The sequence below is a fragment of the Symphodus melops genome, assembly GCF_947650265.1.
Source record: "Symphodus melops genome assembly, chromosome: 17".
Lineage (NCBI taxonomy): Eukaryota > Metazoa > Chordata > Actinopteri > Labriformes > Labridae > Symphodus > Symphodus melops.
The window spans coordinates 8,109,079-8,123,199 of NC_136707.1; the positions used below are offsets into that span (position 1 = coordinate 8,109,079).

General features: G+C 42.0%; 1 protein-coding gene across 1 annotated transcript; it reads left to right on the forward strand.

The window, feature by feature from the left end:
- The first annotated feature begins 574 nt into the window (after positions 1–574).
- fbxl20 (F-box and leucine-rich repeat protein 20) lies at positions 575–12,430 on the forward strand. Its single transcript, XM_079366204.1, has 15 exons — positions 575–694; positions 3,739–3,800; positions 4,611–4,665; positions 4,786–4,860; positions 5,007–5,101; positions 5,209–5,277; positions 5,364–5,459; positions 5,626–5,752; positions 6,252–6,326; positions 6,623–6,753; positions 7,056–7,116; positions 7,254–7,298; positions 7,397–7,453; positions 7,577–7,789; positions 9,087–12,430. The coding sequence occupies exons 1-15, from the start codon at positions 653–655 to the stop codon at positions 9,192–9,194; spliced, it is 1,311 nt and encodes a 436-aa protein (XP_079222330.1). The 5' UTR covers positions 575–652; the 3' UTR covers positions 9,195–12,430.
- The last annotated feature ends 1,691 nt before the right edge of the window (positions 12,431–14,121 follow it).

Here is a 14,121-nt window from a genome sequence, read left to right on the forward strand (position 1 = left end):
CTTAAATATACATCCACAATCTATCCTGATTTAAGCCTACTTTTTACCACTTTCCTAACATCAAATTCTACAATTATCTGGGACCAAACTTTATAATTAATCCATTGCTTCATTTTCCCTGCAGCCAAGTTTAGGCTGCGTGGGTCAACAAGTCAAAAAAGGGTTGAAATCCCACTCTTGATATTTAACCTTTCTTAAATCCGCCTGTAGGTAGTCAAACAATCAGCTAACAGAGCAGTAGAGGTGTGTTTGCGTAATTCACATCTTGACGCAGTTTTGCACATTACTTGATGCAGGTGTTGGAGCTCACATGTTGGGCTGCCAGCTCCTCTTCTGTCGGTCTATTGTGTGCACGGATGGAAAGCTGTATAGGGAGGAGGAGGAGGAGGAGGTGAGGGCGAACCGAGCAGATAAGACAACTGGCTTATTGGCTGGCTGCTGAGTATAGTAGCCCTTATATTTTACCAGAAACAACCAAGGGGGTCTTACCGTTTGTGTTACAGGCCGAAAAACAACGAAAACGAAGCGCAGGAGCTGCCGAGAGGACGGTAGCATGATAGTCGTGGAGGGGAAACGGACGGAAGAGGGCCCGTATCTGCATTTCACTTCGCCTGCACCGAATTCATCGAGTCGGTAACAACAAGCGTCCGACATGGGGAAGGAGGTAAATGGTGTTTCACGGAGTCGGTTTGAGGTGAGTTGATCATCAATGTTCACATGACAGTCATTGACAACATGTTCAACGTAGCTTTTAAAAACATTGTGATCCGGGCCTGCAGCTCTCCTGTCTCTGTGGATGTTATAAACTGCGCTTATTATACTAAAGGCTGGTGATGTAGCTCTTCCGCAGTCAGTGTTTGGGATTAGGTCAAACGTTGTTGTTTTGTACTAACATTTAGCACCAGGGCCTGCCCGGCATTTCGTACGATAATATGGACAAAAGTTGGCTTTTTTTCACTCAGCGTGTTGTGCAGGTTCACAGAGTAAAGGGGTTTTAAAGGTCCTAAATTGTTCCTATGCGCCGTCAAAACAAAGACAGAGGCTAACAGAGCACGCCGAGGACAACACCGCCGCACATTCATTTTTATTTTCTTCTGGAAAAAGGGACTTGTTGACTGCGAGAGAATCTGTAGCCATTTTCACCTCTCCTTATATCTTCTTGGATGTGTTAGCCTATTTTATACGACCTTTGTTAGGTTGTCTGTAGTGCCTCGTTTTATTACTGCTTATCCATGGCCGCTGCGCTTTGGGGGGGGGGAGCTCTGGCTGTGACTGCTTCATGCACCTCGTATTAGCGCATAACTTTCAACAAATGTGCCGAAACTGGCAATAAGTAGGCTAACATTGTCAACCTCTGTGATACTGATAGAAAAAAAGGCAAAATATAATAATTGTTTTGCAACATTTAGCATTAACTCTGTGTCGAAGTCGCAAGCAGCTGAATATTATGGTGAAAAGTTGTCCAAAAATACTTTGTATCCGACCAGTGACATTGGACTGTGTAGCATGAGCACTTGGTGTTGTTTAATCCGCTGCCAGTGTGGGATTTGTGTCTGGTTTTATTTATTTTTAACGGTGCAACAGCTGACTACTCAGAAGATTCAGCCGTTACCTTCTGGCCCGACAGCTGCGGTAGAGCCGAACGTCAAGCGGAGTAAAGCGGAAATAGCACGATCTAGCCTTCAGAATAAAAGTGAAGGGTCACACAGCTTTGTTGTTGGGGTACTGCGTACCCTTTTTAGTGAAAATTATGAACATCATCCTCTTTCAGAGTTTTTAAGCATCGGTATACATGAACGTTTGTGGCATTAATAAAACATAGTAAAGCCCCTGATTCTCAATATATACATTTTAAGATATACAGGCCCAGCGCCCTATTTGGGTTCATAGACTGATAATCAAACTCGTTTGAAAGCCTGATTATATTCCTGCCTGTTAATGTAACAATTCTGACAATTTGCTAATCTTGAATAATAACGTTTTTTTTCATGTCTCAGAAATCTCCTTTTACATTATTGTTATTAATTTGGAAATCGCTTTCATTGGTTATGATGACAAAGCTTAACCAAAGAAAGCTCTGGTCCAAAGGTAAAACGATTGTCATAGGTCATCAAAATGTCGAGCAGAATGGCAAAAAAACAACAACAACAAAAAACCCTTTGCTATCTGAATATGTTCAGCTAGAATTTTACTTTGGCAGGCATAGCCAGAAACGCAGTTTATCTCTGGCTTTACTGCTCTGCAGTAGATAGTGATCTGTTGTATACAGCCCTAAACAAAAGACTACAGCACTCTGAAAAGAGGACAGGCATGAATAAAGCCCAATTCTATTTCTTACTTCAATGGAATTCGTAAATGATGATCATAACGATGTTTACAACACTGCATTAGGTAATATTGTGTGTATTGATGTAAGACTCAAAACAATCTGTTAAAAAAAAAGTTATGGTGAAGGATGAACCGAATATTTCAAACCCAGTTAAATAACCGATTTTAATGTTTGTTCATTTTGTAAATCAGAGTATCAACTGTAAGACTGATCTAATGTGTGTATGGGGTCTTTTCAGTTTTCCAAAGATATTATGACACTGTTTGGCTTTACAATCATTTCTAGCTGGAGGTAACAGCTCACCCAGCTTTTACCTCCTGCCGTGCCTGCTTCACTGACTATAGCTGACCAGTGGAGAAAACATAATGCTCACATTCATGCAGCATCAGGTTCATTTCATGTTAGAGTACAAAAGGGGACAGTGTATGCCCGTTGACTAAGCGCATCTGGTTCTTTGGAAATGGCTCTGGATTATTTGGCCAAAGAGTTGCGCCGTTGAAGGCGAGCTGTCAGAGTAAATTTGCCCCAAATCCAAAAGCGAAATGTTTGTCCCTTCTTACTCCTTCAAAATTTTACACGTTGGTGCTGGCAGGCAGCCCCTGAATAGAAAGCTGTGTGTATGTGGAGTTTGCATGTTTATCAGACACACAGAGAGGCTTTGACACAGAGCTGACTGGATATTTAAACGGGCAAACCTGTCTTTTTTTTTTTTTTTTTGTGAGCTGATGAATAACTCCATAAAAATCTAAAGTAATTGTGAATGTGCTTCCAGTTGTGTCACTATGGTAAGCACAAGACATGCTCTGTCAGGACCCGTTTATTACTTCTTTTGTTTGAAAGCATTACATAAAAATTTGGGGGTATAAGTAGCTTGGTCTTAATAAATTCCAATGATTGTCTCGTTGTGTGCTGAGGCCTTTTTTCTGTGGATTATTGGCCAGAATTTGCACTCACATGGCATGCAATTATTCCTGTGGAAATCCATTAGCTGTTTGCAGAAGCTGGAGTGAGTCACAAAAGATATATTGTAACTGGTTGTAACAGTGTACTCTCTCAGTACTGTGCTGGTGTAGAACAAGACCAGTGTAAACAACACAGTGAGTTCAGAGAGAGCATGCACAGAGAAAAGATAACATAGAAGCAGAGGCCAACACACTTGTGAGCGCCTCGTTACAAAGTCCTACCCTGCTGATTTGATTTCTCACAAGACAAAAAAAAAAACCCGAGCCACATGCTTTTCTTTATCTTCTGTCACAATTTTGTTTCCCAAGAACCAAGATGAGATTATAATCATGTATCGCTGTGTTTATGCTGGGGCTGTCCTTCAGATGGGATGGTGGGTGGAGGGGGCCCCTAGCCATGTTTACGAGAGGCTGCAATGACTAATATGATCCCTCTGCACCTTTCAGATGTTCACGAACAGCGATGAGGCGGTTATCAATAAGAAGCTGCCTAAAGAGCTGTTGCTACGGTGAGTGACATTTCAAAACACTTCAGTCAGACTTCCTGCAGGGTTTTCCTCAAAGCTAAAGTGGCATGTTGCTTACTCTACGCTCCCCGCCTTCGCTCCCGATCAGCACATCCAAACATACACGGAGGCGCACATGCCCCCCCCCCCCCAGACTCAAACACAGACATACACTGTTACCATCATAAAGGCCACTGTATGTTCACTCGCCCTTATGCAAACATTCAGCTTAATTAACCACCAGGATGTTTTCTTCCCAACTCTTCTCTGCTTCTGATGCTAATACTGTAATTACACACAGCTGCTCGAGACTGTGAAGCAATCAGATTGATTTGAGGTTTAAAAAAAAAAAGAAAACCTCAGAAGCTTCTGAGCTAACAGAAAATGAAGGCCATAACTCAATCCTCAGCCTTGTTAGCCAAGTTGGCTGTGCTGCGGCTGCTGACTCTGTGCAGTCTAGATGGGTTCAACACTGATTTGTGTGGCTGTCTGGCTGTGCTAGGACCTGCTGCATGCCTACTTCAGTTCAAACACTTTTTTTTTCGCCGCATTAACTGTAATACGGGAAGTTTCTAGCTCTTTTCCTTTAAAAATAAAAAAAAGAGTTTCCGCAAGACCACTTTGAGTAAACACTGCAAACAGGGAAAAGCCATTTATCCCACAATCAGTCGAAGGCAAAATTGTCTGATTTGCTAACACCCATGTGCTGTGAGCGGAAGCAGATACGCAGATAGCAGAAGCAGGAGAAGAAGAAAAAAAAAGTTTCTGGCGGTGAAAGTGAGGGTCTCTAAACTGTCCCTGTCTTTCTTCCAGAATCTTCTCCTTTCTGGATGTGGTGACACTCTGTCGCTGTGCCCAGGTCTCACGGGTGAGTCTGTGCTCATAAGGTGTGAGTGACGGTTCCTGTTTGTCTTTGTGTGTTTTAATGATGTGTTCTCCATGTGGAGGTCATGACCCTAAACGTCTGTTTCTCCCTCCCCGCTCCTAGTCCTGGAATGTTCTGGCCTTGGATGGCAGCAACTGGCAACGAATCGACCTCTTTGACTTTCAGAGGGACATTGAGGTGAGGACTAATCTGGATCTACTTTACTCGTACCTGTAGCTACAATATGTGCTGTTTACCTTTCTTGAACCGTCACTCTTTGTCTGACATTATTTGGAGGTGGAGGAGCAAATCCAGCAAGCTGAGTTGGTTGTTTTTCGTTGCAGGGCCGGGTGGTGGAGAACATCTCAAAGCGGTGTGGAGGGTTCCTAAGGAAGCTGAGTCTGCGGGGTTGCCTGGGTGTGGGTGACAGTGCCCTGAGGTGAGTTTTTAAGAGCCTCACAGCGAATGTTGCTGCAGGCCCAGCAGAAGTCAAACTACGAGGTTCAGTTTGACTGCTTTCACATTAACTTTGGTTTTCTTCTGCAGGACTTTCTCACAGAACTGCAGGAATATTGAGCTGCTCAGTCTGAACGGCTGCACTAAGATCACAGACAGGTATGTGCATTGCTCCTTGATGCAAATACAAGAGGACACCGTTTCTCCTGAGCTAAAGTTTTTAATGTCTCTCTCTCTCGTCACAGCACATGTAATAGTCTCAGTAAGTTCTGTCCAAAGCTGAAGCACCTGGACCTCTCCTCCTGTACCTCTATCACAAACCTGTCACTCAAAGCCCTCAGGTATGTGGGCACAATGTTCTGCTTGTTTTGATTTGAAGCTGTTAATTTCCCCAATTACACATTTAAAGTTTCAGTATCTTTGCTGCTGTCTGTCTGTTGTCGTTCTCCCTATAGCTGTGTTATTGTCTCACTCTCATTTGTCTCCTCCCCCATTTCCTCCTGTTAGTGAGGGTTGTCCCCTGCTGGAGCAGCTCAACATCTCCTGGTGTGACCAGGTCACAAAAGATGGCATCCAGGCCCTGGTTCGTTCATGCCCCGGACTTAAAGGCCTTTTTCTCAAGGGATGCACACAGGTATCGTTGATGGGTTTTTCAGTGTAGGGTTAATTCAGTCTAAATTGATCTGAAAGCCACTTGTTTGGTAGATCTCATTTTTTTGACTCTCTCAGATTAAGTGGTCTTACTGCTCAACATTCCACTTGTGTAGATGGCTCTGCTTTCTTGTGTGTTTCATCACATCGGTGATTACTGGCATACCAACTACCAACTTCCTCTTATTCTCCTTCTAAAGTCAATAGTAGTGCAACTGAAAGACAAAATAAATCACTTCCTGCTCAACAGACTTTTTTTTTTTTTTTTTGCTTTAGTTTTTGGTGCCATTGAATTTATTCTGTTGCACCCGGAGGTGTTTCTAACGTGCTGAACGATGCTTTCTGTCTATGAAAGTGAAGAGCGTTGTCAGAATAGCCTGTGAAATAATACTGATCTTGTCAAAAGCAAAAGTATCCTTCTTATTCATGATGTAATGAGCCCAGTTTGACTTCTGTCTTTTCTTTGTCCATCCCTTCCAAAGTTAGAGGACGAGGCTCTGAAGCATATTGGGGCTCACTGTCCAGAGCTGGTCACACTCAACCTGCAGACGTGCTCAGTAAGTACAATTAACGGAGCTAGACAAGAAATGATTATCCTGAGAAAACAATTGTTTTGCCTTTTTGAGTGAATTTTTGTCAATGTAATACCTCTTTTGTCAAAAAAACCCCCCAAACCAGTTTATCTCCTGATCTAAAAAGAAGGTGATAAGCACCAAGTCCTCGTCGTTCTCTTCTCCTGTATCTATAGTAGAAACATGAATTCCTCTTTTAGGAAATGCATTTTACTGCTCTTTGTGCTTAGCTACATTTTGAGAACAGTTGTCACATCTCACATTCTCCCCCCCGTGAGCAGCAGATCACAGACGAGGGCCTCATCACGATCTGCAGGGGTTGCCACCGTCTGCAGTCCCTGTGCGTGTCCGGCTGTGCCAATATCACAGACGCCATCCTGCACGCGCTTGGACAAAACTGCCCTCGCCTCAGGTGGGTTCACACACCTTCACAGACACAATCCGCTCACGCAGAACTCAACTGTGCATCACTTCCTCGACCCTGGAAAAAAAAAAAAGTTCTCATTTCTTTGGCAAATACTCCTCAAATAGTTTAATTTTGCCAACATAACTTTGAATGATCATTTACCTTATGACTTATTTTTGAGCTGGTGATTTTTGAAACAATTTTTAGACGAATGGTTTGCATGGAGGGATTTAAACGCCTTGATATAATAATGTTTGATAGTGGTGATGTCACTGCTAAACTCTCTGCTCCTTTCTGTGTCCCTTCAGAATATTAGAAGTGGCTCGCTGCTCTCAGCTTACAGACGTGGGCTTCACTACACTTGCTAGAGTAAGTCGACATCTGACTGCTGTTTGCACGCAGCCATTCTTTGCTCACAGATTCAGATGGTTTAAATCGTGTCTCCCCAAAACCTCCATTAAAGGGGGGACCTTTCACTCTATTAAGTGCCTCTTTTCTTGCTGCAGAATTGTCATGAACTGGAGAAGATGGATTTAGAGGAATGCGTTCAGGTGAATAAGTAGTCAGAGATGGAAAAATGATAGTTTTTTGTTTGTTTGTTTGGAGTCCGTTGGTGTGACATTTTTGTGTTTTTCAAATCTTACAACAGATCACAGATGGAACACTCATTCAGCTGTCTATCCACTGCCCTCGTTTGCAAGTCCTGGTGAGTGTGTGCCTGTCACTTAAACATTACATCAGTAGCATTTTACAAGCAACACATCGCAGTTCATTCAAGCAGACGGTTAAGTAACAGAGCCTCCTGTGTTGTTACACTGTATCCCCGTAGAGTCTTTCTCACTGTGAGCTGATTACTGATGATGGCATCAGACACCTCGGTAGCGGCCCCTGTGCTCACGACCGTCTGGAGGTGATAGAGCTGGATAACTGCCCCCTGATCACAGACGCTTCACTGGAGCACCTGAAGAGCTGCCATAGTCTGGATCGCATTGAGCTCTACGACTGTCAGCAGATTACACGCGCCGGCATCAAGAGACTACGAGTGAGTAGTGTGGGCGAACACCAGTGACTCATTTCTGATTCATACTCTTCCACTGTTTGAACTTAAAATGCAATGCTTTGGTACAATTGTTATTCGTGAACCTGTGTCACCGATGTTCAAATGTGCATCATAGCAACCAGTGGTGTCATACTCCAGATCACAGTGTTGTGTTAAAACCCACCTATTCCAAACATTGAGTTCCTCTTAAAGTACCCTGTTTATTTTCTCAAAAGAGTTAAAAACATTTCTTTCACTATTAAGGTGGCAGAGAAACGGCTAAAAGAACTAATGCAACAAAAAAGGTCCAAAAAGATGACTAGCAAATAAACATCGATTTTTGAAAGATGGCAATACTGTGAGGAAGGAAACGCTGAACGGTAAATTTGTATCAAAAATATGGTTGAGTAATCAAAAAATAAGAACTGCTCTTTTTTTGTTTTGAAGAAAGCTCTACAAAGCCCTCTGAGGTCTGCAGTAAATGATCAGCGGAGGGTCTTACAGAGTTCACAGTATTTTATGACAGATGTGTGTGTCTGTGTGAAGAAACAGCTGTGAAGTCTTTGTCATTTGGTCTGAGCCTCAGGTCCACTTAAAGATGCTGGATCAAAGCAGCAGCAGGGGTTTTTGCATACCAGTGATTGCTTAATGCGGTCTACTAATATTTATCTAAGTGCAAAGGCCGGTGCAGTTTAGCTCTTAACCAACAGCAGTTACCCTGAGCGTTTTCCTTCTGTGTAGTGTTACATTCTGCAGAGTAAAAGGAAATTGCCGAGTAACACTATGGGCCTCCAACTCCAATGAGCATCACCTGCATACAGTGTTTGCTTTGCCCTTGCACGCTAGTGATCGACGACACTCTAGGCCCTGTGCAGAACATGGTTGACGTGTAAATCTGAGGAGCCGTGTGGCGTCACATTAAAAAGGGTAACAAAACCCGGGGAGCAGGCGACACGCAAAAGAAAAGCGGACGATAAACCCTAAGGAAGACAGGAAAAAAAAAACATGAACAGTGTCGAGACAGGTCGAGGTTTAGGTGTGTTCAGCTGTCTTTTATATTTCTAAGACTTGTAAAGCTAGTTGCAGTACATTTTATTATGACATATTAAACTTAAATCATTTAAAGCAACAGCATTTTGCCTTTTGAAAATGCTGAATGGCTACTAACTTTGGAAAGCCACTTAACTGACTCAAGCGCTTAACTGAAATACTATTGTGACGGCTACTTGATACAGGTTTCCTAGTATTCATATTATCTCCTAACTAATGTTTCCGTCTGTATCTTCTTGTCCCTCCACAGACTCATCTGCCCAACATCAAAGTACATGCATACTTCGCTCCCATCACTCCGCCCCCCTCAGTTGGGGGCAGCCGTCAGAGGTTTTGTCGCTGCTGCGTCCTGTTATGATGTAAAGACAACACCCCCCCCCCCCCCCCCTTTCCTCAGCCTGTGTCCCTAGTACACACTCCCCACAGCCTGTCACTTGAACCCTGATCATCTGTCCCCTTCCTGGCCCCCTCTGTTGGGAAAAAAAAAGTACATACTTCTGTGCCTGCCCCCCCCTCACCCCGGAGCTGCAGAGAGAGGGAGTGAGCCAAATAACGTTACAGGACCTCTGGTCACTTTCCCCTAAACCTTCACAGAAATCGCCACTGCGAGGTACACAACAAGCTCTCAAACAAGCTGACATGCAGACAAATGCACATATTAGGAAGAATGTCTGAACATTCCTGCTCAGTGTTCAGAGGACTAGCCAGTATTACAAAAAAGGTTCATGTAGAAATCAAATGTGATCGGCACTGTTGAGGGATTTTACTCTTCATTAAGTTCAAAAGAATAATTCAAAGCATTACATAAAAACAGACTTCAACATAAAAACCAACCATTTCATATTTTCCGGGGAGTTATACTCTTTACTTTAAGCACTTTGAGACAGATTCCAGTTATACTGAAGAGGTTGAGAAATCTTTCTCAACTTCTCACACGTACTTCCCTCAGTGTCTAAGGTCAGTTAACAGCTACCTCCAGACCAGAACTGCACTCTAGACCTCTATTAGCTTTGCTCTGCAGGCTGTTCATTTCCAAAAGTGGAAGCATCGCAGCAAGTAAGCTTTCAACACCCCAAACGTACACATAGAAAGCAGCAGGAAGCTCATTTTTCAGATTTTTTTTTTTTTTTTTTTTTTTTTTTTTTGAAAGCAGACTTGCACCTTTTTTGCACTTCCAGTTAAGCAATGATGAGACACTTTACAGCGACAGCCCTATCCTTTTAATGTGCAGGACTGGCATTGACTTACATGCGTACACTGAGCTTGCGACACCTGTACCCTCACCTCCCTCCGTCTCTCTGTTACAATCAGAAGCTGCGATATATACTGGAGAAAAAAGACAAAGTTAAATATTTTTTTAAAAATGGACACCAAGTAAAACTTACAAGTGGGGGCTGGAGAAGATGCCAAATGTTGCATGTGACACCTCTAGTTTTTTAATGTTTAACTGTAAATATATAAGGACTGTGGAGTCCTAAAGTCAAAGCCAGCTAAGCAACAGAAGACAATATAAGACCGACGTTGATGGATTTTCCTGAGGGAATGATAAAATTGCATACATGCTTGATAAAAGTATGTGTTGAAGCTTTGGACAGTCAGACTGGGCCGGTTCTTTATCTGGATTTGATGGAGGAACTGATGCCGGCCTGTTAAAGCTCATGTCAAAAACAGAAACGTTATTAAAAAAAAACAACAAAAAAAACCCTCATTTAAGAAAAAGAAGAAGAGAGGCTGACGTCACTACATGAAGGTTTACTGTCCGATCAAGACAATGGAAAGGAAAAAGCCAACTAAAAACAATCAAAGTCATTCTTATTTTACAGTTGGTTTGATTTTCATTTCGTCACTCGTCTTCACATCCGTAATGGTTCTGCTGACAAGGATCCGGTGAATCATGTACAGTGATGAGAGGGCGTGTCCAATGTCTGAATGGCATTGGCGACTCCTCAACTCCTTTGAGGCCTTGCAGGGGGATAGAGTGACAGAGTGCTGCACCCTGCCATCTCTGACTTCCTCCGTCTGTCTGGGACCAGTTCCACTGCTGGAGGTAAAGACCAGACCAGTGAAGTCATTGTAAGAGAAAGTCAACTGGATCTTGAATCTTGAGCACACACTCTAGCCTGCTGACAGATATGATGGAATGATTTTTGTTGCAACAGTGGGCTGCCGTGGACTTGGCCCCCCGCCCTATGAAGTATTGAAGCCTTTTCTTATGGATTATCTTCCCCTGCACTTGCACCTGCTTTACTCTGTGTCTCTCTTTCTTCCGCGTTCATTTTATAAATGTTTCCTTTTCTGCTTTTCTCTTCTTTTGCATTTCTTGTTTTGGTGTGGTTTGGATTGCACCTGCTTTGTGTTTGACGTCACAAGTTCACCGTTTCCAAGTTGAGTTTGAGTCCTCGTCCAGTCCTCAGTTTTGATCTGAAGGTGTTTGTGTTTTTATTCAGAGTTTATTGTTACTAAATGTCCAGAGTGTAGCCTTTGTATGGGGGAAGTGTTGGCACCAGTGCAATTGTAATAAATGTAAACATTTGAGTTGGATTTTTTAAAATGTGAGTTCAGGAGGATTTCATGACTATGATGATATGTATGTATGATGTAGGTTCTTCCTATTGAATGTTTCCATCACGGAGAAGTCCTGGAGGTGGCTTTTCAGGCATTGTGTTCCACTTTAGCAGAATCAGATTTTTCTCCCGTTACCGTGCTCGCCACATCTTCATTTTAATGTCTCTCTTTTTTGAAATACTCCCCTTCCATACTGCACCCTGCTCAAATTTAAGGCCAAAACCCATTATAGGATGTTGATCAATGTCAAATGTCCCGGTTCTAGTTGAAGATGCACGCCAAAAGGCAAAAGACTTGATGAAGACTCTATTCAGTTTGTGATACGACAGCTACAGCAGGATGGATAATACAAGCCGAGATGAATCCAGTGTAATCCAGTCTGATCTGATTTCTTTGAATGGGGTTTCACAGGGATTAGAGAACAACTAAGAGTCAAAATGGCAGCGATATCTAATGTGCTCCGTCACTGTTCTTTGGGGTTAACACAATGAATTGGAAGAAAAAGGAAAGTCCAAAGATTTAGAAAATCCTGGTTATAACAATTTTCCTTCCTCTTACCGTTCAGATGGTACAGGCCGAGTCATTCTTGTGGATTTTTACAGCAAACTCTTTCAATTGGTTACAGGTTCTAATACTCAACCCGCTCCTGATGGATTCATGTGTGAGGAAAAAAACGAAACAATCTGTCATCAGTCTTTTCATGGTACAATATACACTACATGCCCGACAAGGCCAAACAACACGTTGATTTGTCATCCTAGTATCAAATTCATCCTTACCGTTCTGTCACACTCTTACCCATGTTTACAGAGTCCATGTAATACGTCTTCAACCCGTATGTTCGTTTAAACCAACAGTGAAAGTCCATGGTAAATCATCGCCTGAGAAAATTTCAAAAACAATTTTGACAATGACTGTAGTTAATATAAAACTGTAATTTTTTTCCTTTTTTTTTTCTTTTCTTTTTTTTTTTTACACTTAACCGATATAAATGAATATGTACGTATGAATAAATATATACCTATATTATTAAGACTTGTCTGCTTTTCTCTCTGGTGTTGAACTTGTTGTGATTTTCTGGGTAATGGTGGTGTAGCGCTACTGGAACAGCAGATGCCAGCAGTGAGCCGGTTATGAGAATTCCTTAATCACTGCTGTTCTGATTTGAGCTCTAAGCTTTTCAATCAGTCAAATAGACTCGCTTAAATATGGAGCAAAACGGGATAATCCACCCGTTCCCAAAGTAAAATACATTAATAGATTTTGGAAAAAAAATCAGAAAAATAAATGAAAATGTAATTCTGTTACATGCCATTGTCCAATTTCCTTCGTTCCGTTTTGGGACCTTTGAGGTTGTATTTCTCTACAGATGCAGGATCAAGAAAACAGATTCAAAACATAGTGGACATGTCTCACTTTGGAAGTTTTGTAGAGTCTCTGGATCTCTTGAAAGATTAAGACTGGCATGAAGTAAACATGATCATGACGTCTAAGGTATTGCATAATAGTTATTCCTCCTGTTCAAATTGGCCATTAAATCCAATATTTAAGATGATAATATGTGAGTCTGATGTGTAGTTACAGATACAGTCTTTATTTCATGAATTCTTTTTCAATGACTGTGACACACTTGCATAAACTTAAGGTGATATCAAACATGATATACTTCTGTATAGATTATGGAATAGGTCATGTATCTGTAGTTGTGAGTGCTTACACATGTTTGAGAAAGTATAAACCATCCGTATCTATCTATCAGTATCTATCTATAAATATCAGTGGAAACAGCAGTAGCTCTTGTCCATGACGACTGCTGTCACCACTGGGATGTGATTTCCACCACTTGGGACTCCTTTTCATCCTCCTCTTGTTTCCCCTGCCTCCAAATCAACTTGTTTTTTTGTCTGTTAAAATGTTCACTTTTAGCAGCGTTGTTCCGGCTCCTGGGGTTTCACATGGAGGATGAAAGAAGGGCGGCTCTGGGGGAGAAACTTAAGTGTATGTGTGTGGGTCTCCCTCCTCCAGAATGCCTTCCAACTGTTCTGTGTTTTGTGCGTTTAACAGAGACAGATCAGATCACAGATCACTGCATTGTGTTTCAGTTTATTTTTGCCAGCAGAGCCACACTGCTATACACTTGAAAACTTTTGACTTGGCCATTGTTTTGTTTTTTTCCCACAGTGTTCTTTCAGCAGTTACTCTGTTATCTTCTGTGCCATGGCTGAGTGAAGAAATAATTCATGTCATAACAGAGGCTTTCTCTTTCTGCCTTTGTCTTTGTTCATGCAAAGATTTGGGTGACAGCTTGAACAGACTTTGATGTCAGGCTTGGGTGAAGAAACCCTGTGCAGATATAAAAACTATGCATATAGTTTTATTAAAACAGAACATTTAGAATAGCATTTATTAGCCTATACTAGAATCAATCCCCGATTCACTTTCAACAAAAATCAGCTGCTGTGACCAACACACCATGCATTCTCTTTGATCACTGTATTATGTGTATTATATGTCTTTTAAAAAAAGGAAGATCATAACAAAACCACCCCAGGAGACTGATAAAGCGGAAATTAGAATGATAGATAGATTTGAATCTGATGTACCAGTCCTCTGGTCTTATTGCTGCTGCTTATAACAAGCCTATCATAGTCTGATGTATCTCGAAATGCAGAACAGAACCTGCATTGCAGCGAAAGCTTCAGTTGACATGTGGCAGTGGA